The 26346-nt window shown below is 41.3% G+C and overlaps 2 protein-coding genes across 4 annotated transcripts in view; both read left to right on the plus strand.

Moving 5' to 3' along the window:
• LOC106599291 (E3 ubiquitin-protein ligase HECW1) overlaps positions 1-4678 on the plus strand; it is a 57094-nt gene extending 52416 nt beyond the window's left edge. For both annotated transcript variants that reach the window (XM_014190454.2, XM_014190450.2), the window contains exons 27-28: positions 1561-1759; positions 1957-4678. In XM_014190454.2, coding sequence (XP_014045929.1) covers positions 1561-1759; positions 1957-2068 — 311 coding nt within the window. In that variant the 3' untranslated portion in view covers positions 2069-4678. The remainder of the gene's footprint in view (positions 1-1560; positions 1760-1956) is intronic.
• A 1343-nt stretch (positions 4679-6021) lies between these two features.
• Positions 6022-21283, plus strand: LOC106599289 (serine/threonine-protein kinase 17A). Of its 2 annotated transcripts, none has more exons than XM_014190449.2 (7): positions 6022-6526; positions 16944-17156; positions 19127-19271; positions 19483-19609; positions 19731-19779; positions 19892-20062; positions 20263-21283. In XM_014190449.2, exons 1-7 carry the CDS (start codon positions 6351-6353, stop codon positions 20567-20569), a joined length of 1188 nt encoding a protein of 395 aa, XP_014045924.1. In that variant the 5' UTR covers positions 6022-6350; the 3' UTR covers positions 20570-21283. The 2 variants fall into 2 exon arrangements, with proteins under 2 accessions (XP_014045924.1, XP_014045922.1); XM_014190447.2 differs by having other exon boundaries at positions 6025-6526; positions 19889-20062.
• The last annotated feature ends 5063 nt before the right edge of the window (positions 21284-26346 follow it).

A 26346-nucleotide genomic window follows, 5' to 3' on the forward strand; every position in this document is an offset into this window, starting at 1 on the left:
TGTCATTTTTAGCGCGGGGACACTGCAGCGCGAGAGCGAGAGTCGCTCCTGATGAGTGGATTCTCAGTCAACTCATTCCTGCTTGCTATATTGTCGCTGGTCAAGTTGACTATTCACGGCAGGCGAAAACGACCATCAGGCCACCGGGAAATGTCCCGGTGCTCCCGACGGCCAATCCGCCACTACCCATGTGATGTAAAGGGCACATTCAATTGTTAGATGGAGTTTGATGGGGATGTATTTTTTTCCCCCCGCTCTGCTGGCAAGCGTTTCTCTCTGCTCCTACGGGAGTAAAAAAGTCCTAGTGCACAATTGTTTTTATTTATTTGTATATTATATATTTTTTGTTAACCCTCAGCACCCCTACTTCCCGTGGCTATAGCCAGTATGATCAACCGGTGGCTTCAAAGCCGCTCAATAGCCAATAATGATTGGATGCAGCTATGTTGCTGGAATGAATGTGCCAAAACTTCCAACTGGAAAAAAGGCTGCAAAAGCAATTGCCAGGGTAACATAATCAAAGATAGGGAAAATTGAAGGAAAGAGGGAGGTGTTTTATTTAAATGTGTTATCATTAAAAATAAAATAAAAATCAAACGATTTTTTGGCATCCATTTACAATTCATTTGCGCTCGCATTTTAAAGTTAATTCCTTGCAATATTTTGTTTTGCTCTCAATTTTTTGGGTTCATGTTTTGCTTTCAATATATATATATATTTTTCAATACTTCGAATTTTGTGAAAGGGAATGTTTTTAACATGTGAAATTGCAATTCACATGCGAGGTAAAAACATGTTATTTTCTTCACATATGAAAAGGTGATGTTAACATGTGAACTGTAAATTGAATACATGTGAAAATATGGTTTCATGTGATGAAAATCAGCAATTTCGCATTGTGAAACTGCAATTTTTTACATTACTTGATTGGCGGGATCCATAGAGCTACATATCAGAATATTATTTTTGGACGATATTATATCGATACTTTGACTCCAAGTATCGATCTAAAAAAAATGGTATAATGTTGTTTTCGCTAGGTAGCGTTAGCTAGCGCTAGTCGGCTGTACCTGTGGCAAAACTTTCAACAACAAAAAAATTATCCTATAGCTTGTTCTCCTTCTTTTTAAATATGTTTTCAGAACTTTTATTTCCATGACTGATAAAAGCAATGTTCTCATGGTCGCTCTTCTCTCTGCAGCAGAGAGCAGTGAGGAATATGTAAAATTGCAATAAAATCAAAGTATCGAATCGCAATACAAATAGTATCGTGATAATCATGCGAATCACAATAAATATTGTTTCGGCACCTAAGTATTGTGAGGTCCCTGGCAATTCCCAGCCTTATTTGACATGTTGTTTTTGTAAGGGACGCCACAGTCCCTTGTTGAATCATCATCCCTGTTGCCTGATTTCTATATTGTATATGCTGTAGCCAACTCTTCTATGGCATGTCAACAACAAAGGAGTTTGATACCGCACATCACATCTGATATGGGACCAAGCTACCAACCCCTGTACCCAGTCTTTGACATGCCCTATTGTCCTTCTGCATCGCAGGCTACCATGACAGCCACATAGTGATCCGGTGGTTCTGGGGGGCCGTGGAGCGCTTCAACAATGAGCAGAGGCTGCGTCTGCTGCAGTTTGTGACTGGCACCTCTAGTGTTCCCTACGAGGGCTTCACTGCGCTACGGGGCAGTAATGGCCTGCGACGCTTCTGTATCGAGAAGTGGGGCAAGATCACCGCTCTTCCAAGGTAATATAAGCTCTACCCAAAGTAGAGTGGACCTAGACAATCATTTCTACCATTACATCCTGCTATTACAGGTATAGATTCAAACTGTCCTATGCTGTTATCCTCCAAACCGCTGCATAACAATGTATAGTATTTGTAAGAGAACTCTATTCTGTTGAATTGGTTGTCTGCTCTGATGCATGGTCTATATCTTCCAGGGCACACACATGCTTCAACCGGCTGGATCTCCCTCCATACCCCTCCTACACCATGCTCTATGAGAAACTGCTGATCGCTGTGGAGGAGACCAGCACTTTTGGCCTTGAGTGAAGGAGAGAGAAGTTGTGCATCCCAAATGGCACCTTATTCCCCATGTAGTGCACTACTTTTAACCAGGGACCATAGAGCTCTGGTCAAAAGTACTGCATTATGTAGGGAATAGGGTGCCATTTGCGAAGCAATCAAGAACTTAAATAGGATCCTGTGCCTCAGGACTCTACTGTACACAACTCCCTTTTATATTGTACATTTAATACATCAGCCAGAGGCCTGTACATTTCTTTTTTAACAATCTTATGTACAGTATACAAGCAAAAGGAAAAGCCAAGCACCACCACATGCATTACTCACATGTTACAATGTACCTTTGTTTGCATAAAGGCACCAAGCTGTGTGCAATAGCTCTTATTTGCTCAGCCTATAACAGCACTCAGGGCCTTGACTCAGCACATCACACACGCCAATGAATAGTCTAGTCCCTCTCTCACAGTGCACCTTGCACCAACAGCCTCCGCAAGCATCGTCACATCACCAACCACAACCAACATTATCACTAGAAGAAATGCCTCAACTCGCATTATCAGAGGGAGAGAAATGCCTCAAATACTGTCACGTGAACCACTACAACCAACATTATCTCATGACATTGTGTTCCAACTTTGGCAATTCCACTTCAAATACTGCTGCCACTGGGATTATCCCAGGATTTGACATCAGCAAAGTACTGGGTCATCAACATCTCTCAAGTTCTTAATTGCCCTAAGGTTTTACCAAGATTTTATGAACATTGTGATATATCAGGAGTGATTCAATAGTGTCGCAAGATCCTACCGCAATTGCAAAACGATGGTTTGAGGATTCTAATGATATTGAAGTCGTTATACTTTAAATGAAATCAAAACTATGTTTTATCGCTAAAAACACGTGTGGAATTGGCGTGAATCTTGAAGTTGATTGGGAAACAAACACAAACCAGTTTTACTATAGGTAATTAGAGTGAAGCGAGGTGAAGAAACCCCCTTAAACAACATCTGATCAGATTTTCTTTCCCGATGTGCTCCATGTGAAAACACTACTTTTTCCCCTCTTGACCTTGAGAACCATTTGATGTTTACATGAGGTGTGTCATCTCTTGATTTAACACACTTGAGTCTGGATATTATGAATGTTTCATTGTCACAAGATTGTTGTGTTTCATTTGTACATGGTAGACAGATTATTTTGGAAGGAAGTGTTAAAATATTTTGCCAGGTTTTTATATACTTTTTTCAAGCATGGAACACACAACTGGACATATTGCATTGTTTAAATGTATATTCAAACACTGAGGCAAACCAAGAGAGAACAATTAAAGTACATTTGCAGGTATTGTGTTTAGATTGTATTGGATCTTATTCTTCCTGAATATTTGTTGCACTTCTGAGGAGTTGACACAGTAAGTTCACCTTAAATATATGTATACCACTATTTGAACAAAAATCTATTATATTTTAATGTTTTTAAAATGTAACACTACTTGCAATTATTATACACTATAGTTCTGGCTGAACAACAACAACAAAAAACAGTAGATTACAATGCTGTTGACTTGTTACCGCACTTGTGTTATAGCAGAGGGTTAACATGTTCAATTTTGTTTCAGTGTATGCCTGTATGTCTACCCCTGGCCACAGTGAAATGAAAATGTAATGGACTTAAAATTAACGTCATGTCGGTGTGTCTTTTGTCAGTTATAGGTTACCATGCCACATCCATTTAGGACAGACCCCACAGGGTTGCTTTATTCATTTCCCCTCATGTTGACATTTAATGCACATATCCTATAGCAACTTTATCATTATAGGATAGGACAGCTGTTGTGGTCTGCAAATGCCATGCCTTAACATGAAAACACTGTATATGACAAAATGCCACTGTCAGGCATACGTAGGCCTATAACTGAGTTGATTGCCGACCAATTGAATAATTGTGTATGTGCGATCTTCATGTTCATCGTTATAGTATTTTGATATTAGAAGAGAGACACCAGAAACTGATACTGAACACTACTACTGTACTTACAGGACCTATGTTTTTGTTCAAATCTTTTCACTTTCTCTCGTGTTCCTTTCCTTGGACAATTAAGATTTTGAAATGTACAGTGAGTGCATTTATAGTTGCTGTTATGAAATTGGAAGGCTGTAAGATCAAGTTTATACAGGAAATGTAATATTGTCAGAAAGCATTTTGAAATGATAAAATGTCAGATATGCAGTACAAGATTGGTGTTATTCATGCATTTTTTGATTTATTGTCTACACTGTTTTTGTTCAGTACGTACAGTATAAGTATCAGAATGTTTTAAGTTACTGTTGAAAATGTGTCTAATGCTATGCACATTTCCTGTGGCGAAGAACAAGCAATGTAATTTTCAAACAATAATCTGTTGCTTATTTTGAAAATCTTACATTATATTGTTCCTTAAAGAGATTGTTTGCAGCTAGTGAACGTTTTATGACCATTCTTTAGTTCTCAGAAACCCTCTCACAGGTCTACATGTTTCACTGTCCGTCCCCACTATTTCCTGTCTGATGAGCTCACATGCAGTAATCCTCAGGCTGCGCTTTCAATTCGAGCATAGTACTGTTAACGAATGTCAATAAACAACCACTTCGTAAAGCACCTTTCTTCTACTAGTTTTATGAGTGGGAAGGTGGTAATTTCCAGTTGTGAAGTAGTAAATACGAGTTGGATGCATTCACATGCTTTGAACTCATTGAGAAACACTGGATTGGCTAATGGCAAACAAGATTCATCAACCAAAAAACTAAAAGTACAGCTATCATGTTCGCAAACAAATTATAGTCTTAAAAAAAAAAAAACAGTAATAGATTGCTTTTTATAAATAATATTTAGTTGTTGAATTTAAGAACCGAAAATGCTTTTTACCCTGGCCTGACGTTTTGATAACCATGTAACTCTCTCTCGGACAAGGTGACTTATCAATATATTTGGCTCTATTTACTCTGATTCAAAAATGCTAATTAGCATCAATGTAGACATGCAAAACTACAAATCCCTGCACTTCATATCTAGCTGACACCTTTGCTAACAGGTATTGTGTCAATTTAAAACTTGCACAAGACAGTTAACAGAATTGCCAATTTATTCATTACTAAATTTAGCTAACATTAGATAGTTAATCCAGAGATTCTTACCTTTGCTTCAATTCAGCAGTCTCATCCAGATCATCAATGCATTTGTAGTTCTTTATGAACTACTCATTAGTAGCTAATTAGCATTTCATTTTGGGGGGGGGGGTAAATGCAGGAAAATATATTGATAAAAGTCACCTTGTCCTAGAGAGATTTACACGGTTATCAAAACGTCACGCCAGGGTAAGCTTACACGAAACATAGCCCTTTAATTGTTTCTAAAATCCCCTATGGGAAAAATGAATGGTGGAAAACAATTGGAACCATTTCCCTGTTTGACCGCTAGGTTTTATGGGTATTATGTCTCATACTGTGGTACTCTGTTGCGACATACATTGTTGGACTTATAAATGAATATGCACCTATTGATTCTTGAAGAATATATATATATTTATTTTTTTACCAAAACAGTATTAAGCTTTTAAAAGGATTGCCCCTTTAACTCGTCAACATTACCGAAGTGCGGGCTGGTGAAATCATAGAGATAGATAGAGGACTCTAGTGCCCAAAAGCTTGATTTACCACAGGAAGCACCATTGAGCACTTTCATCATTTTGAAGTAGTCAATTGGGTGGAACTTCCTATGGTTTGAGGAAGGATCACATGATTCCATCCGGGTCATCAGGAGGGATCAGCCAATTAATTATACTTGTGAGCAAACATTCCAACTGCAGGTGGCAGAAAATTGCCATCCGTGGCTTTATGCCTGTTTAAACACCACCCTGTAGGTGGAAGTATTGACCCTTTAAGTTTGTTTGCCAACTCATAGAAGTAGAAGAAGAAGAAAATGGACTACTTCAAAATGGAGAGCGCTGCCCATGCTCTCACAAACACCTTAATAGGACAGATACAATGATGCGGTGTCTATCTACGTTGATGGGTGCGATATATCAGTCACTGAGCTAAATTGAGTTTTGCCAAGAGCGTTATCAGAGCAGCCAGTCAAACTGTCTATGCCTGACTTCATCACAACTGCGGATAACGTTCAAGAATCTCTTAGACACATAGTAGTTGACAAGAATAAAACATTCTAGTGCCCTTACTTGGAAGCTTCTCCAATACGCAAAAAGAAAGGTAATTTTGTGGTATTCTCAACAACACGTGTTTTCCTGAAAGAATATTCAGCAAGTGAACCAAGAATGATTCCACCACCCAGTCCACGGGTCACCGACACAAGAAGCTGCACAAGATGCCGCGGTCAGACCGAGACGAACCCGGGAGCCACTGCGCTTCTTCTGGACAACATCAAAACCCCAATCAGGACCGAGTCATTTAAGGAACTCTACAACGTTATACCTGGCAAAGAGCTAGGCAGGTGAGTTGAACATTCTAGGTAGTAGGTTAACCGGTTGGACCTTAAAAACATACAGTAGTCCAACAAAAGAAAGCAATTCTCTGCCTGGGTGTATAAATGCTCATGTTCCAATGTGGGATACTTTGTAGATCATAGTGCTTGGTTGTCCTTGTTAATCAATGTTCAGTGTGGTAACCTCAGGCACCATCCATTGGATGTATGAATATGTTTTCATTTATTTATCAAGGATGTGCATTATGTTTTTAACATGCATTTGACATTGCACATTGCAGTCCCTTTCCCCAGCTGTGAGTGCAAGACTGGCAAGTGAGTCTAGCCTTTCACATACAAAACATAAAGAGAACTGAAGCAAGCTATTGTACGTAGTGGCACAGGAGATTTGTCTATGCAAAAGTATGGACAAAAGCATTTAATCTAATCAATTCCAAAACCATGGGCACTCATAGATAGGTGTACTGTTATGTATTTATCATTTGTTCATTGTTTTATCTGGATATCTGAGACAAGGTATAATAGCACAATATTTGCCCATGTGTAGGGTTGCTCATTTTGGGGAATATTCACAGGTGGAAACTTTCCGTAGGACTATATGGGAATTAATATTAATACCATTTTAAATATAGATGTTTTTTGCATTGGCTATATTTACCATATCATATGGAGACAGAAACATAAACATTTTACCTTATCATAAGTATACATAATTGCAAATGATTAAATCCTTACAATAGAAATAAATAAAAAAACTAGTTACGAATTTAACTTTTAATTAAATGAGTTGACTCTTCACATGGGATGATTTCACTGATCAACAAAAGAAAGGGAATATTGAATGATCCCCAATGATCCATCGCATCTCCCAAAAACATTTTCAACATACATCTGTAAAATGATAGTCTAGAAACTAAAGCTTTGGTTGTCTTCCTCTCAGGCTTCCATGTCTTGTCCCTGGACCTCCTCAATGTCCACATCTTGAACATCAGACTCTGAGGCCTCATCTTCACTGTCACTTTCCAACCTTGTTGAGGATAGCTAGTTGTCAGGCTCAAAAAGCCTCAAATTTGCCCAGATGGCCACCAATTTTTCAACCCTTGTATTGGTCAGCCTGTTGCGTGCTTTGGTGTGTGTTTCCAAACGAGGACCAGTTGCGCTCTGAGGCGGCTGATGTTGGTGGGATTTGGAGGCTGATGGAGGCAACATTGGTAAGATCCACAAAGTGCCTTCCACCAGGTGGCTGATGAGATATGTTGTCACGACTGCCATATTGCATCTCCATCCCAAAACCCTTGCTTGGAAGTGTACTTCGCCAGCCTGCCAAGAACCGGTGGCGAGACACGGTAGTGATGACACCATAGGCCTTGTTGATCTCTGCACCAGACAGGATGCTCTTGCCAGCATACTTGGGGTCCAACATGTACGCTGCGGTGTGTATGGGCTTTCAGAACTGCAGTTTCCTCTGCTTGGAGCAACAGTGAAGTGGGCAGGGCAGTACGGATTTCTTCTCTTACATCTGCATGCAGAGTCTGAACATCAGACAGGATGGCTTTGTCACCCTCAATCCGTGCAATGGCTACTGCTGTAGGTTTCGGGCGTTTCAGGCTGCTTACCACTCTCCGAAAATACATAATCCAGGAGGATCCTCTTAATGGGGCTGTCCATATCGGCAGACTGATATGGCCATTTCTTGGAGAGCCTCCTTCCCCTCCAGGAGACTGTCAAACATGATGACAACACCACCCCAACGGGTGTTGCTGGACAGCTTCAATTTGGTGCTCTTATTCTTCTCACTTTGCTTGTTGAGGTAGATTGCTGCTATAACTTGATGACCCTTCACATACCTAACCATTTCCTTGGCTCTCTTGTAGAGTGTATCCATTGTTTTCAGTGGCATGATGTCCTTGAGGAGCAGGTTCAATGCATGAGCAGCACAGCCAATGGGTGTGACGTGAGGGTAGGGCTTCTCCACTTTAGACCAAGCAGCCATCATGTTTGCAGCATTGTCTGTCACCAGTGCAAATACCTAATGTGGTCCAAGGTCATCAAGGCATTTGATGACTTCCTTTAGCACATTTGCAATGTAGTGACCACTGTGTCTATTGTCCCTTGTGTCTGTGCTCTTGTAGAATACTGGTTGAGGGGTGAAGAGGTAGTTAATTATTCCTTGCCCACGAACATTTGACCACCCATCAGAGATGATTGCAATACAGTCTGCTTTCTCAATGATTTGCTTGACCTTCACTTGAACTCTGTTGAACTCTGCATCCAGCAAATGAGTAGATAAAGCATGTCTGGTTGGAGGGGTGTATGCTGGGCGAAGAACATTCAGAAATCTCTTCCAATACACATTACCTGTGAGCATCAGAGGTGAACCAGTTGCATACACAGCTCTAGCAAGACATTCATTAGCATTTCTCTGAATGCGTTCCTCCATTGAGTCAAAAAAACTTCTGATTCCAGGAGGACCATGAGCTGTTGCTATTGATAAGGTGTCTTTTCATCATCATTTTCACCTCAAATAGAAGTAGAGGGACTTATGTCAGAGGTTGCTTGTTGTGCGCACTGAGGGAACTTTATGCACTTGGCCAGATGACTCTGCATCTTTGTTGCATTCTTCACATATGATTTTGCACATGTTCACAGCTTTTCCTTCTACATTAGCTGCAGTGAAATGTCTCCATACATCAGATAGTGACCGTGGCATTTTCCTGTAAAGATTAGAATTTAAAAAAATGTAAAAAAACAAATACAATTCCATTTACAGATAAATAGTTAAGCAGTTCGATTAAACAACTACTTTGTAAGATACATTTTTTAAAAAATGAAACATGTATGGAAACAGGTGAATTAACACCACAGTTAGCAGGCTCAAGCAAGCTAAACCCCACATGGTAGCAAAAACTAACTAGAAGAAATTGTTAACAAGTTAAATGATTTAAACACACTTTGCTGTAAGCTATGTACTATTTAATAGTTAACAAAAAATCATACATGTCATATATTCACCCCACCCAGTATTGTAATCAAAACTTACCAGAAAGCATGTAGTTCTTGGCTCAGACAGTGTTGCAGTGTGGGCTCAATAGCATCTCATTAGTATGCAAGATCTTGAGAATCAGCTGTGATGGAAGAATGCACTGTGCATGCAGAGGGTTGCAATTCCATTGAATTGGGGATAGTTTTACCAAAATATACCACAAGACCTAGAATTGCCTTGTGTATCCCACAAAAAAGGTTCACTGTTATAAGCTAACGTTTTTGATGAATTTAAGCAAAATTCCTGGGCTTAACTTCCCATGGAAAATTTCCAGAACATTTCTGACCCTTTGCAAACCTACCCATGTGTAACTTGTTCAGTTGTAAGTTGGCCAAGTCCAATACTACTTACTGTAAGTTAATTTCCTTATGTGCACTATGCAGAAAATTGGTCTGCCATTTCGTGGTTGCTTAAACTCTAATAGTATGCCTAATTTCAGTTTGTGACAAAACAAGTATAGTGTGGAGAATCATTATACCATCTAAACCGCTGTGACATATCTTTTCCATAACCAAAAATATTGTATTTTCAGCTACACACAAGCCAAAGTATGTGGACACCCCTTCAAATTAGTGGATTTGGCTATTTCAGCCACACCCGTTGCTGACAGGTGTATACAATCAAGCACATCGCCATGCAATCTCCATAGACAAACATTGGCAGTAGAATGGCCTTACTGAGTGACTTTAACGTGGCACCATCATAGGATGCCACCTTTCCAACAAATGTCTGCCCTGCTAAAGCTGCCCCAGTCAACTGTTAGTGATGTTATTATGAAGTGGAAACATCTAGGAGAAACAACCGGCTCAGCCGCGAAGTGGTAGGCCACACAAGCTCACAGAACGGGACCACCGAGTGCTGAAGCGCGTAAAAATTGTATGTCCTCGGTTGCAACATTCACTACAGAGTTCCAAACTACCTCTGGAAGCAATGTCAGCACAATAACTGTTTGCCGGGAGCTTCATGAAATGGGTTTCCATGGCCAAGCAGCCACACACCAGCCAAAGATCACCATGCGCAATACTAAGCATTGGCTGGAGTGGTGTAAAGCTCGCCGCCATTGGACTATGGAGCAGTGGAAAAGTGCTCTCTGGAGTGATAAATCACCTTTCACCGTCTGGCAGATGAATCTGGGTTTGGCGGATGCCAGGAGAACGCTACCTGCCCAAATGCATAGTGCCAACTGTAAAGTTTGGTGGAGGGGGAATAATGGTCTGGGGCAGTTTTTCATGGTTCGGGCTAGGCCCCTTAGTTCCAGTGAAGGGAAATCTTAACGCAACAGCATACAATTACATTTTAGACGATTCTGTGCTTCCAACTTTGTGGCAACAGTTTGGGGAAGGCCCTTTCCTGTTTCAGCATGACAATGCCCCCATACACAAAGTGAGGTCCATACAGAAATGGTTTGTCAAGATCAGTGTGGAAGAACTTGACTGCCCTGCCCAAAGCCCTACCTTCAACCCCATCTAACACCTTTGGGATGAATTGGAACTGCGACTGCGAGCCAGGCCTAATCGCCCAACATCAGCGCCCGACCTCACTTATGCTCTTGTGGCTGAAGGGAAGCAATGTTCCAACATCTAGTGGAAAGCCTTCCCAGAAGAGTGGAGGCTGTTATAGCAGCAGGGTGAACCAACTCCATATTAATGCCATGATTTAGAATGAGATGTTTGACGAGCAGGTGTCCACATACTTCTGGTCATGTAGTGTATTTGAAGGTTTACAAAAGTAAAAGACACAAAGACAAAACTTAAAAATGTAAAGCATAGAAATAGCACACATATAATAGATGTACCACCACTTAGACTTGTTTTCAATGAGAGAGATTAGTCAGTCTCACATTTCCCTGCTAAGCTGTCTGAGATGTAGGTAATGAATTTGGAGCCAGACCTCCTGAGGCTGCATGGTCATACCTTTTTTACCTGGAGATGTTGGGCAAACACACTGGTGACTTTTATAATTAGAGCTCTTCTGTGATCATTTAGATCAAAGTTGTCTGTCACTGTGTGTAGGAGTGATTTAGGTAATAGCTAGCAGCAATTTAATTTTCATAAATTACAAGTCAAACAGACATTATGACTAGGGGCCAGGCGGTTGGGGTCACTCCGAGGCACTGCTTTTACTGGTATTTCCAGCTTGATCCACTAGGTTTGCTGCAGGTAGAAAATCCTAGGAAATGTTATTCATTGACACAAGTAGTCTCCAATTAACAGTGGTGGAAAAAGTACCCAATTGTCATAATTGAGTGACAGTAAATATATCTTAATAGAAAATGACTCAAGTGAAAGTCACCCAGTAAAATTCTGCTTGAGTAAAAGTATTTGGTTTTGAATATACTTTATCAAAAGTAAAAATGTGAATCCATTTCAAATTCCTTATATTAAGCAAACCAGACAGCACAATTTTCTGTTTTTTTAAATGTACAGATAGCCAGGGGCACACCAATACTCAGACATATTTTACAAACGAAGGATTTGTGTTTAGTGAGTCTCCCAGATCAGAGGTAGTAGGGATGACCAGGGATGTTCTCTTGATACGTGTGTGAATTGGACCAACTGAGGTCATGAAATGTATTATGTGACTTGTTAAGCATATTTTTACCCCTCAACTCATTTTGTTCTGCTAAGCATTCAAAATGTAACGAGTACTTTTGGGTGACAGGGGAAAATGTATGGAGTAAAAAGTACATTGTTTTCTTTAGGAATGTAGTGAAGTAAAAGTTGTCAAATACCCCAAAAACGTACTCAAATAAAAAATACTTTAAAGTACAACTTAAGTACTTTACACCACTGCCTATCAATCAATCAATGTCTGGTTGTGCGCGTGTGTTAGATGGGGGGGGGGATTGCCTAAGCCAGGGGATGCGTAGCTCTGCGAATCTTAATCGCACAAAGCCTATCATTTGGCAGGGAATACTATTTGTAGATCATTGATTCTACACCTCACTGCTCAATCTGATCCTCTCCAACGGACTCTGAAGTTGTAGCTAAAAATGGGTAAATTATGGGCAGTTAAAGGGGAGAGTCCATGAAACCAACTATAGAATTCGGGGGATAGCCCCGACCGAGACTTGAACCCGTATACAGCGACTGTCAAGCAAACCGTTTTGAGGGAGTGTGCAGTTGGCATGCTGACTGCAGGAATGTCCACAAGAGCTGTTGCCAGAGAACTTATGTTAACTTCTCTACCGTAAGCCGCCTCCAACGTTGTTTTTAGAGAATTTGGCAGTACGTCCAACCGGCCTCGCAACCGCAGACCACGTGTAACCACGCCAGCCCAGGATCTCCACATCTGGCTTCTTTACCTGCGGGATCATCTGAGACCAGCCACCCGGACAGCTGATGAAACTGTGGGTTTGCACAACTGAAGAATTTCTGCTCAAACTTTCAAACTGTCTCAGGGAAGGTCATCTGCGTGCTCATCGCCCTCACCCTAACCGACTAAAGTGGGCAAACTTCACTGGCACGCTGGGGAAGTGTGCTCTTCACGGATTAATCCCAGTTTCAACTGTACCGGGCAGATGGCAGACAGTGTGTATGGCATCGTGTGGGTGGTTTTCTGAACAGAGTGCCCCATGGTGGCGGTGTGGTTGTAGTATGGGCAGGCCTAAGGTACAGACAACGAACACAATTGCATTTTATCGATGGCAATTTGAATGCAGAGATACTGTGACGAGATCCTGAGGCCCATTGTCGTGTCTTGAAAGGAGTGGGTCCACAGTCCTCAATCAACAGCCTGATTGCATAGAGTTGAAGGAGATGTGTCACTACATGAGGCAAATGGTGGTCACACCAAATACTGACTGGTTTTCTGATCCATGGCCATACCTTTTTTTAAGGTATCCGTGACCAACATATGCCTATCTGTATTCTTTCATTTGAAATCCAAAGATGAAACAAAAATAAACATGCAACAATTTCAAAGATTTTACTGAGTTAGTTCATTAGGAAATCATTAGGCCCTAGTGTACAATGCTGTTGATCCTCAGTTTTCTCCTATCACAGCCATTAAAATCTGTAACTGTTGTAAAGTGACCATTGGTCTCGTGGTGAAATCCCTGAGCAGTTTCCTCCTCTGGCAACTGAGTTAAGGACGACTCTCTCTTTGGGTGTATTGATACACCATCCAAAGTGTAATTTAATAAATTCACCCAATGTCAGCTTTTTTTCCCCCCCTTCTTTTTTTCTACTCATCTACCAATACGCGAGGCATTGGAAAACCTCCCTGTGTTTGAAATGTACTGCTTGACTGAGGGACCTTACAGATAATTGTATGTGTGGGGTACCGAGATGAGGTGGTCATTCATAAATCATGTTAAACACTATTGCACACCAACTGAGGTCATGAAACGTATTATGTGACTTGTTAAGCACATTTTTACTCCTGAACATATTTAGCCTTGCCATAACAAAGGGGTTGAATACTTATTGACTCAAGACATTCAGCTTTTCATTTTTTATTAATTTGTAAAAATGTCTAAACTTAATTAGAATTTGACATTATGGGGTATTTTGTGTGTTGGCCAGTGACCAAAAATCCAATACATTTTTAATTCGGGCTGTAACACAACAAAATGTGAAAAAGTGTTAATACTTTCTGAAAGGCTATGTGTCAGTGGAGGCTCCTCAGGGGAGGACCCTCAGTGACTTTCAGAAATGTTTTAATGGTGAAACGTTAGTTATTCTTTTTAGATATATATTCACTTCACCAAATATTAAATTAAAACACATTTTTGCAATGGTCTACAGTAGCCTCAACAGCACTCTCTGGGATAACACCATTGTGTAGCCGGAGGACAACTAGTTTCTGTCCTCCTCTGGGTACATTGACGTCAATACAAAACCTAGGAGGCTCGTGGTTCTCACCCCCTTCCATAGACTTACACCGTAATTATGATAACTTCCGGAGGACATCCTCCAACCTCTCAAAGCTCTTGCAGCATGAACTGACGTTGTCCACTCAATCAAATGATTAGCGAAGGAAGCTAGTACTGACGCATAAGCTACAGCTAGCTAACACTGCATTCCATAAAATGTGGTGAGTAGTTGACTCCGAGACAGTAGTTGAACAGATTCATTTCTTCAAAAATGGAGATGAGAGAGCTGTGTGTGTGCCAAGTCGAGCTAAGCTTTTATTAATTTATTGCCACTGGGTTTCCTAACGTGTTAGTTCTAGTAGCTATGTTGACTATGATGTTACAATATGGTGACAATGATGTAGGCTGTGTGTAGTGGTTACCAGTTATGATATGAAAGTTTTGCTTTAGACAGCTGATGTGTTGTGCACTGAAGTCCACAAGCAAAGTGAAAAGGTCGAGAAGAGGAGCGCGTTCAAAGGCTGCTATGAAAGTGAACTGGGTTTGAATGTGATCAGGGGTGTATTCGTTCTGCAGATTCTGTTAAAATATTTCTGAAACTGGGATAAACATACCTGAATTTGCCCAATAGAAACTCTTTGTTGGCAACTGTTGGACTAATGATTACACCCTAGATCAGCTAGATGCAGGCAAGAGTGTGCAAGGCGGTATTGACTGTGTCAATGTCTGTCAACTTGATTACAAAAATGTTCTCTCTACCTGTTCACCTACGTTGTAAACTTTCATTCATAGGCTAGGTTGTACCAACCTCATGATGGGTATAGGAAAAATGTGTATCACGTAGTAGCATAAACCTATCAATGTTACATTGAGCTGGGTGAATGTAATATGAATGACAGTCATCCAATATGCTGTCATAGAAATAAGGCCATGCTCATATTAAACGGCACTGAGCGCTGGGTTTGTGTCCTCACAGGAAAATCAAGTTTTTGACTGCACTGGGACTTTAGAGATTCGCAAAGCTATGCCTCCCCTGACTGAGGCAATCCCCCTCGCCAAACACACACGCCCAACCAGATTTAATGTAGACCGCTTGTGTCAGTTACAACATTTCCAAGGATTTCCTACCTGCAGCAACAATAGTGGACAGTGACTCAAAGTGCCCCAACTCCTGGCCCTAGTTCTGAGTTTGAGTGAGCTCAGACCTTTGTGAATGAGCTGAAAGTTGAGTATTTTCCTGGGCTGTTTTTTTTCTTCCAGGTAGTCCGATAAACACTTAGGGACAGTTTCCCAGACATTGATTAAGTGTAGTCCTGGACTTAAAAATCACTTTCAGTGGAAATTCTCCATTGAACATGTGTCTGGGGAAACCTGCCCATAGTCAGGTAAACAGCAATAACGTTGTTTTTATTCAAGATTATTAGTTTGGGCTGAGTGGGTTTTCACCTTAACCCACCTACCTTCTGCCCTATAATTACTTTCTCACACACACACACAGTATAGAGCCCATGCACCTGTTCCCTACTAAAGACATGAATGGGTTAATCAGCAGCAGCAAGGGTTAACAACGTCAGCCTGGGTTAAAGGCTAAAGACACTCCGCTTTGAATAACTGGATTAAGGGATTGAGGCATGCGTGGCACTACTCTGAACCTGCTACCATATTTACAACTTGTACTGAGGTTATAGTTTTGGGCATGGTTGAAAGCGACTTCATTGTCTGTTACAGTCCTTTACATGTTTTATTTAACTAGGCAAGTCAGTTAAGAACAAATTCTTATTTACAATGACTGCCTACCCCAGCTAAACCCGGACAACGCTGGTCCAATTGTGCGCCGTGATATTGGACTTCCAATCATGGGTGGTTGTGATACAGCCTTGAATCGAACCAGGGTCTGTTGTGATGCTTCTAGCACTTAGGACAGTGCCTTAGACCGCTGCGCCACTCGGGAGCCCTAATGTGTGTCGGTCTATGTATGAAGACATAGTTTGCTGAATCTCACTGCATGTGAGGGTAGAGGTAGTCAATGGAACATCAAGCCTAGAGCCAAAACATGACCGCTAGCCAGCCAATAATACTGTATGAGGTCATTGATTAACACAGCATGGCTCTCTGTCTGGGCACTGAAGTGGGTCATTTTAAATCAATGGTTGGGTGAGCTTGAAGGTCGTCTTTGTTTACTAATGATTTTAATTAAGATGGAAATGCAGGGAGAAGGCATATTCCGTGACCATGACAACAATTGATGGCTGTTTCACCCTATTGCCCGTTTCCCAATCATTTATTTTCACTCTACGTCTACCTGCATTCAGGTGTAAGGATTCTAGTAAAGGGAGGACAAAGCGGTGTGATGTAAATGACTATCTTGATTATCCACCAAGATGCGTGATCATCAACAATCACTATCGTATCACTGTAGTTGGCTTTCCCAAACGTATTCATTACTATTTAGTCACACTGTAGTCCTGTTTTTTTTTTTTTTATCCTTATATCGTAGGGGGAAGTTTGCTCATCATTAAGGCCTGTACTTTAATATGTTTAACGTTAAGTTCCCCATCTGTCTCCAGGGGAAAGTTTGCCATAGTGAAGAGGTGCATGGAGAAGAGCACAGGGACAGAGTATGCGGCCAAGTTCCTGAAGAAGAGAAGGAAGGGTCAGGACTGCAGAGTGGAGGTGCTTCATGAGATCGCTGTGCTGGAGCTCACCAACACTAGCCACAGAATTATCAACCTGCACCAAGTCTACGAGACCCTGACAGAGATGGTCCTGGTGCTCGAGTAGTAAGTATTACTACAAACAGCTGTTGTTTACGTGTGTACACCTACATGAACACCTATTCACTGTTAACGTTGTGTGCGCGCACCTGCCGGCGTGACATCTTCAAGCTCACTAGTGACGTCAAGCTCTAGGTCCGATCTCCTCCAGCTTTGCTCTGCTAATAAGAGCAGCTTGCAGAAAGTCGTCACTCGCATTCCTAACGGGGAATACCACAATCCCCACTGCAGGGAATCGGCGAGGTCAGTTGGAAAAACTGCAGTGAGTTGGAAAGACCACCGGTCTCCCTCTGCCTGAGTAAGAGGGTAATCCAGCTAACACTAAACCCTGCTGTAGCATCTGTCATGCTTCGCTGAGTAGAGCAGGCTAGATGGATGTCAGAACCCTGCTGCTTCTTACTACCATTGGGACCAGCTGCTCAACTACTAACTTTGCACTAGAGTGACTCGTTTTTTTTATTAGACTTATGACATCATTGTGTTGAAGGCATTCCAGACATTGACTAGTTTGCTGGGTTATTTTTTTGTAACTTAAAAAAAAAAGATTCTCCATATTAACAGGGAACTTTGCCTTGAACTTCCCTATCGAATTGAAATCGCACGTTCAATGATGCCGTATCTGTTCACTGGCCCATGGTGGCACTCCAGTGACTAATTCATGACCAGTCCAATCAATGAATGCACAAATCTAAGAGGAGATATTTGAAATACTCATGAGAATTGAATACCATCAGAAACATGGAATGGTGGCTAAATAGGATGAGTATACTGTGAGTTGTTTTGGGGCTGCTGTATGTCTTTTCTGTGCTTCAGATGATTGTCAACTGAGTAGGTCAATGGCAGTACTCACTCTGAGATATTTATAGTTCTGACCAGATTACATTTTGTTTGTTGTATTCGTGTTTTAATCTTCTCTCTTGAAGGTGCCCAGTGAGTGAAAGCTTGGCTCTCTGCCCTATTAAGAGGTCTGTCGGCATGAGAAAAACAGAAATGCTCTGAGAAAGGGTAATTGTGATTTGAGATCTCATACTATTTGGCTTGGTCAGAGACTTCTACAATACAGTAAATAATGGCGCATTTTCCACTTTGGTAGGAAATGGAGCAGAACTGCCATTTTTGTTTGGTATTGGTATTTATCTATGATCTGAATGGGGCTAGAGGTGTCATTTGCAAATGACACTTGGTTGTTTTTGTAGATATTCTGGGGGCATAGCAGTCAGATAAATGAGGAATTGGGCAGGTTGGGATAGAGGGGTAGCGGAGCCCTGTTCAGGCACTAAGGGGCTGCAGAGGGAGGGAGCGACCCAGAGCGGAGTGGGATCTCTATAGTTCTGTCAGACGACACATGAGGAGCTGGAGGGTGGCTGCTGTGCAATAGGGAGTTAATCACCTTGGCTGCCTGGACCAGAGGAAAAACACACACCTCTCTGCGAACACGCATCAACCTCAGTACACACAGTCATGCTTGTGTGCATGCACTGACCTCTATACACCGACATACGCGTGTACACACACACCTACCTCACTGCTCATACGCCACCCTCAATTTTTCTGTCCTTGAAAATAGTAAACAAATGAGAAATTCAACCTCTTTGAACTGGGATACCAGAGTGAGAATCAGGTCACTGGCTGAGCTCTGTTTGTCTCACTGGAGTTGGAGACCAAATACTGGTCATCCTCTCACATGGCATATTGTCTATAAACGGGTGCGAAGAGGACAACTAAAGACACTTTTGTGTAAATTTGAAATTTGTTTCTCATTTCAGAAACACTGTTTTGAGTTTATTTTTTATTTTACTTAAACCATATTGCTGAATGAACTCTATTCTTCAGTTTGAATTATGGATCGCCGAATAGGTGTTGATTATGTAGAGACTGTTAGTATCCTGTTCATCTTTTTCACTACAGTGTCCTCGGGGACATTTTCCATCATTCCAATGAACCACTCTCACTCGGCTGTGTGTCTGTGTCCATAGTGCGGCGGGAGGGGAGGTCTTTAACCAGTGTGTTGCCGAGAGAGACGAGGCCTTCAGCCAGGAGGAGGTCAAATGGTTAATGAGACAGATCCTGGAGGGTGTGGCCTTCCTACACAGGAACAACATTGTTCACCTGGACCTCAAGGTATGAGGCTGTATTTGTGACATCTGACTGATTTTTTTAATAAAAAAAAAAATAAAATGTTGATCTCCATTTAGCATTACATTTAAACATTTTGGAAAGAAAAGTCAGATTAAACAGTTCTCCATAACATCATGACAGAATGAACAGAGGAAACACTGGTTCAATGTTCCTCATCCACTGTCCCATTGAATGGTCTTGTCCCTCCTCTCAGCCTCAGAATATCCTGCTGACCAGTGCCTGTCCTCTGGGGGATATAAAGATAGTGGACTTTGGCCTTTCCAGAAGGCTGTGTCAGAACCAGGAGCTCAGGGAGATCATGGGCACACCAGAGTATGTCGGTGAGTGAAAACCCCTTTTGATTGTATTTTTATTGAACATACAAATACATTTTGACTCAAACAACTTGATGATCACACGTCTCGCTTTAGCTAAAATATTCACTGTTTCTCTTGTTTGCAGCCCCAGAGATTCTAAATTATGAACCAATCAGCACAGCAACTGACATGTGGTAAGATGAGTAAAATCTCAACCTATATGTTTGTGACTTAGCGATGACGAAGGTTCCATTTCTTTCAATGGCAACAGATCATTTAGTATCCTATGTCTTGCGAACCAAGGAGCATAGGGGTGTTGGCCTACATGATGTTGACGGGGACTTCACCATTTCTTGGAGAAGACAAGCAGGAGACTTTCCTCAACATCTCCCAGATCAACATTGACTACACAGAGAATGGACTCCAGGACCTCTCAGCCATCCACTTCATCCAGTCACTCCTCATCAAAGAGCCCAAGTGAGATTTCATCCCAAAGCAATATTGTTATTATTCACACATTATTTGTTTTAGTGATTTTTGGTAGTTCCTAGGTAGATGTTCCACCTCAATTGAAGACCTTGATAAAAGCATAACAGTGAATTTCATACTCTTGATTTTATTGAAAATGTAACAGAAAACGGGGGATACTGATCCATCCCTCTCTATCCTGTCTAAAGGTCTCGTGCCACTGCTGAAGAGTGCCTGAGGCATCATTGGCTCCAGGAGCAAGCCCAGAAGAAGACGGAAGACAATATCACCAGTGAGATCTGCCAATGGGAACACGCCAAGCCTGCCCCCCCTTCATTATCCTCAGAGGAGGAAGGTCCTGTGGTAGAGGAGCTGATGGTAGTATCAGCCTACACCACAGGTCCGTGCCGGCCAACGGTGCCCAACCCAGAGACTCTGTTTCCGGATGCGAAGGCCATCTCCAAGCGGTTCACGTTTGAGGAGCCACGCTGCTCCCTACAGAAGACCATCTTCTGATAGAAGGGTAGGCCTATAAGCAGTCCAACTGTAGATGGGATCTTTACTGATTGATTGTAAATTGTTTACCACACACCACACTGTCTCCACTCACAAGCCAAACTATGTCTCTGTCTGCATCACATTTTTTATTAATTTTAATAGAATTTTAATGAACTACTAACGTTTTCTTTGGTGCCATTCTTTCACTTTCGGTCAATGTCGTTCATGTTCTGCTTGTTCACCATTCTTTTCCTAATATTCATGCAGTATGTTCAGCTTTCATGAGTACAATGTTTCATCATAACTTCTATTAATCTATATCACTGACTATTTCCTTGTTTATTTCCATGTCTTACATATTTCATTTAACACTGTTAATAAATAGTGATGTCCTAATTAATCATACATCATAGTGCAATAGAACACTATGGAGACATTTTTCTGGTCGCACAGATTCTGTATAGTACACCTGGAACCATTGACTAAATGTTTTGGGGTTTTTTCCAAAGTGCCGGCTATAAAGATATGATGGCTTTGTACTAAGCAATTACATTGTTAATTTGCTCTTTACAGTACCTTCATTCTCCTAAGGCATGTACATTTTGCTCAGGACAGCACTGTTTATAATGAATATGCATGACATGTAATGCATAAATGGCACTTATTTCCTTGTACAATGTATTTAAATGTCTTAAGGATGTACAAAGCCTCAATAAACATTGGTCAAAGCAATGATATTTCTGTGGGGATTTTAAACCAGGAGGCATCTTGTGTATGCCCTTTGTCAAAACAAGATCCATTGGTGTCCTGAAAGAATGCATGTCACAAAGTGCTTTTAATATTTATTTTTTTAACTATGGTACAAGTCTGCGACTGACATGAGATGGACGAGTGCAGCAGTTATACCTTCATCGCACTAGTTCTGGTGAGCAGATCAGGAAGACCAGTTTGGCTGTGTCAAGTCCTGTCTTATCTGACGGTGGTGTGGAGGTTTGCGGTGACCCTCTACCGCACTGCCTGTTTAAATTCTGCCTAGCGCTGCCAGGGAGAAGATAAAGGTACTGTATGCATTCAATTGTATTGGGTCAAATGACCTTTATGCACTTTGAAGGTCAGTGTGGACTTTAATTCTATCTATCAATCAATTTCCTCAGTGTCTTTCTATAGAATAATATTGAAGTATACCTGCCCAAGTGTTTGGGGTCTAACAGAGGATGTGTAGAGGTAGCCACTAGGATTTTGATCTGAAACATAAAGCAACATGAATATCTATAGCAAACAGTGATGGATAACGATGATGCTGCTAGTTGGCTCCCATGTAGGAGGAATGACCCCCAGACAGCAGTAGTTCCACATAGTTGTGCCGGTCAGACAGGTGGATGTTGTGGACCTTCGGGGGTGGTGCTCCCAGAATGTCCATGGCTGTCTGGTTGGCTTCCAGCTGCTCCAGGGCTAGACGGTGGTAGTCCGACCTGGAGAAGATCTCTAGAAAATAAAACGAGTGCAGGCAGAAATACAATGTATGAGTATTAGCTAATTCCTTTGAAGTCTAAGGTGAGGACATCTTGTCTTGATTTAACACATTTGTATTATGATCCGTATTATGTTGCCTCTAAGGTCATGATATGAAGATAAACATGACAAGACCTAAGTGATCCTTAATTTGCAGAATGTAATGCATGTTGGTTTCCTGTAAGACGTTTATGGCAAGCAATCTATGCTTTGGTTTTGTTTCCCTGTACACTGTTTTAAAATAAACTTTTTTGTTTGGCACAAATCCAATGAAAGTCAATGGTGCCTATTAGCATTTTCATGTCCAAATAATTTTTTAGATACTTTTTAGGATGATTTGGACATGAAGCCCGGATGGAATCCAAAGCATGGATTGCTGTCATACGTTGTCCATAGACTGCTTAGAAAACCAACATGTCACTTTTTAATTTGGATGAACTAGTTTCACTTTCTAGTTTTATTAGTCATATGTACAGGATACGCATGGTATACATCGTCCAACTAAAGGCTTACTTTCAGGTTCCTTTTCAACAATAAGAAATACAAACGTGAAGTCAATGGAAATGGAATAATACAGTCTTTTTTTTGCATAAGTATAATACAGGAAGGCACAATTTATAGTACTACATTCACAGTGTAGGTTGGAAAAAGTATGTGAACCCCTAGCTAATGACTTCTCCAAAAGCTAATTGGAGTCAGCTAACCTAGAGTCCAATCAATGAGAAGAAATTGGAGATGTTGGTTAGAGCCGCCTTGCCTCACAAAATTTGAGTTTGCCATTCACAAGAAGCATTGCATGAGATGAACCATGCCTCGAACAAAAGAGATCTCAGAAGACCTAAGATTAAGAATTGTTGACTTGCATAAAGCTGAAAACGGTTACAAAAGTTTCTCTAAAAGCCTTGATATTCATCAGTCCGCGGTAAGACAAATTGTCTATAAATGAAGGAAAAGTTCAGCACTGTTGCTTCTCTCCCTAGGGTGGCCGTCCTGCAAAGATGACTGCAAGAGCACAGCGCAGAATGCTCAAAGAGGTTAAGAAGAATCCTAGAATGTCAGCTAAAGACTTACAGAAATCTCTGGAACATGCTAACATCTGACGAGCCTACAATACGTAAAACACTAAACAAGAATGGTGTTCATGGGAGGACACCACGGAAGAAGAAGCCACTGCTGTCCAAAAAAAAAACATTGCTGCACGTCTGAAGTTTGCAAAAGTGCACCTGGATGTTCCACAGCGCTACTGGCAAAATATTCTGTGGACAGATGAAACTACAGTTGAGTTGTTTGGAAGGAAAACACAACACTGTGTGGAGAAAAAAAGGCACAGCATACCAACATCAAAACCTCATCCCAACTGTAAAGTATGGTGGAGGGAGCATCATGGTTTGGGGCTGCTTTGCTGCCTCAGGGCCTGGACAGCTTGCTACTGTATCATCGACGGAAAAATGTATTCCCATGATTATCATGACATTTTGCAGGAGAATGTAAGGCTATCTGTCCGCCAATTGAAGCTCAACAGAAGTTGGGTGATGCAACAGGACAACAACCCAAAACACAGAAGTAAACCAACAACAGAATGGCTTCAACAGAAGAAAATAGGCCTTCTGGAATTGCCCAGTCAGAGTCCTGATCTCAACCCAATTGAGATGCTGTGGCATGACCTCAATAGAGCAGTTCACACCAAGAATATTGCTGAACTGAAACAGTTTTGTAAAGAGGAATGGTCCAAAATTCCTCCTGACTGTCAAATGTTTAGTTGAGGTGATTGCTGCCAAAGGACGGTAAACCAGTTATTAAATCCAAAGGTTCACATACTTTTTCCACCCTGCACTGTGAATGTTTGCACAGTGTGTTCAATAAATACATGAAAATGTATAATTGTTTGTGTTATTAGTTTAAGCAGACTGTTTGTCTATTGTTGTGACCTAGATGAATATCAGATCAAATTGATGCAGAAATCCAGGTATTTCCAAAGGGTACACATACTTTTTCTTGTGTGTAGAATATGTAGAATTGCAGGAAATTGGGGGGGGGGGCTACCAAGACCCGCAAGCAACTGCGGCCCCTCATGATGAGTTGAGATTTTTTTGGACCCCAGCCCCATCAAAGTTGCCTATCCCTGCAGTAGATAGAAACTGTCTCTGAGCCTGTTGGACCTCATGCTCTGATCTGCCAGACGGTTAGGGAGAGAACAGCTCATAGCTGGGGTGTGTGGGGTCCTTGATGCATGCCTTCCAGGCTCTGTCGCAGCCGGCCGTGACCGGGAGACACATCGGGCAGCGCACATTTGGCCCAGCGTCGTCCGGGTTAGGGGAGGGTTTGGCCGGAAGGCCAAAGAGTTCTTCGATAAGAATACAGGTGTATCGAAGAGCCCTCACTGCTGCTTTATCATCCTATTTTTCAAACTTAATTGAAAAAAAATAAGAACAATCCTCAATGTATTTTTGATACTAAAAAGCAGCATTCCCCAAGAGAGGATGACTTTCACTTCAGCAGTGATAAACTCATGAACTTCTTTGACGAAAAGATTATGATCATTAGAAAGCAAATTACGGACTCTTTAAATCTGGGTATTTCTCCAAAGCTCAGTTGTCCTGAGTCTGCACAACACTGCCAGGACATAGGATCAAGGGAGACACTCAAGTTTTTTAATACTATATCTCTTGACACATTGATGAAAATAGTCATGGCCTCTAAACCTTCAAGCAGCATACTGGACCCTATTCCAACTAAACTACTGAAAGAGCTGCTTCCTATGCTTGGCCCTCCTATGTTGAACATAATAAAACGGCCCCCTATCCACCGAATGTGTACCAAACTTACTAAAAGTGGCAGTAATAAAGCCTCTCTTGAAAAAGCCAAACCTTGACCCAGAAATAATAAAAAACTATCGGCCTATATCGAATCTCCCATTCCTCTCAAAAAAAATGAAAAAGCTGTTGCGCGGCAACTCACTGCCTTCCTGAAGACAAACTATTTTATTTATTTCACCTTTATTTAACCAGGTAGGCAAGTTGAGAACAAGTTCTCATTTACAATTGCGACCTGGCCAAGATAAAGCAAAGCAGTTCGACAACATACAACAACACAGAGTTACACATGGAGTAAAACAAATATACAGTCAATAATACAGTACAAAAATAAGTCTATGTACAATGTGAGCAAATGAGGTGAGATAAGGGAGGTAAAGGCAAAAGTCCATGGTGGCAAAGTAAATACAATATAGCAAGTAAAACACTGGAATGGTAGATTTGTAGTAGAAGAAAGTGCAAAGTAGAAATAGAGATAATGGGGTGCAAAGGAGCAAAATAAAATAAAGAAATACAGTAGGGGAAGAGGTAGTTGTTTGGGCTAAATTATAGATGGGCTAAGTACAGGTGCAGTGATCTGTGAGCTGCTTTGACATCTGGTGCATAAAGCTAGTGAGGGAGATAAGTGTTCCCAGTTTCAGAGATTTTTGTAGTTCGTTCCAGTCATTGGCAGCAGAGAACTGGAAAGAGAGACGGCCAATGTATACGAAACGCTTCAGTCTGGTTTTAGACCCCATCATAGCACTGAGACTGCACTTGTGAAGGTGGTAAATTACCTTTTAATGGCGTCAGACCAAGGCTCTTCATCTGTCCTCGTGCTCCTACACCTTAGTGCTGTTTTTGATACCATCGATCACCACATTCTTTTGGAGAGATAGGAAACCCAAATTGGTCTACACGGAAAAGTTCTGGCCTGGTTTAGATCTTCTGTCGGAAAGATATCAGTTTGTCTGATAAATATCGGTGTTCCTCAAGGCTTTGTTTTAGGACCGCTATTGTTTTCACTATATTTTTTACCTCTTGGTGATGTCATTCAGAAACGTAATGTTAACTTTCACTGCTATGCGGACGACACACAGTTGTACATTTCGATGAAACATGGTGAAGCCCCAAAATTGCCCTCCCTGGAAGCCTGTGTTTCAGACAGAAGGAAGTGAATGGTGGCAAATGCTCTACTTTTAAACTCTTGACAAAACAGAGATGCTAGTTCTAGGTCCCAAGAAACAAACAGATCTTCTGTTGAATCTGACAATTAATCTTGATGGTTGTACAGTCGTCTCAAATAAAACTGAAGGACCTTGGCGTTACTCTGGACCCTGACCTCTCTTTTGACGAACATATCAAGACTGTTTCAAGGACAACTTTTTTCCATCTACGTAACATAGCAAAAATCAGAAACGTTCTTTCCAAAAATTATGCAGAAAAATGTATCCATGCTTTTGTCACTTCGAGATTAGACTACTGCAATGC

The sequence above is a fragment of the Salmo salar genome, chromosome ssa03, assembly GCF_905237065.1.
Source record: "Salmo salar chromosome ssa03, Ssal_v3.1, whole genome shotgun sequence".
Classification (NCBI taxonomy): domain Eukaryota; kingdom Metazoa; phylum Chordata; class Actinopteri; order Salmoniformes; family Salmonidae; genus Salmo; species Salmo salar.

What these genes read in the sequence shown, in the direction of transcription:
- LOC106599289 (XM_014190447.2), top strand. Translation starts at nt 6,351, where the DNA reads ATGATTCCACCACCCAGTCCACGGGTCACCGACACAAGAAGCTGCACA. An exon ending in ATGGTCCTGGTGCTCGAGTA is followed by an intron (nt 17,157 to 19,126) that starts GTAAGTATTACT and finishes CTGTGTCCATAG; the next exon opens with TGCGGCGGGAGGGGAGGTCT. An exon ending in TTGTTCACCTGGACCTCAAG is followed by an intron (nt 19,272 to 19,482) that starts GTATGAGGCTGT and finishes CCCTCCTCTCAG; the next exon opens with CCTCAGAATATCCTGCTGAC.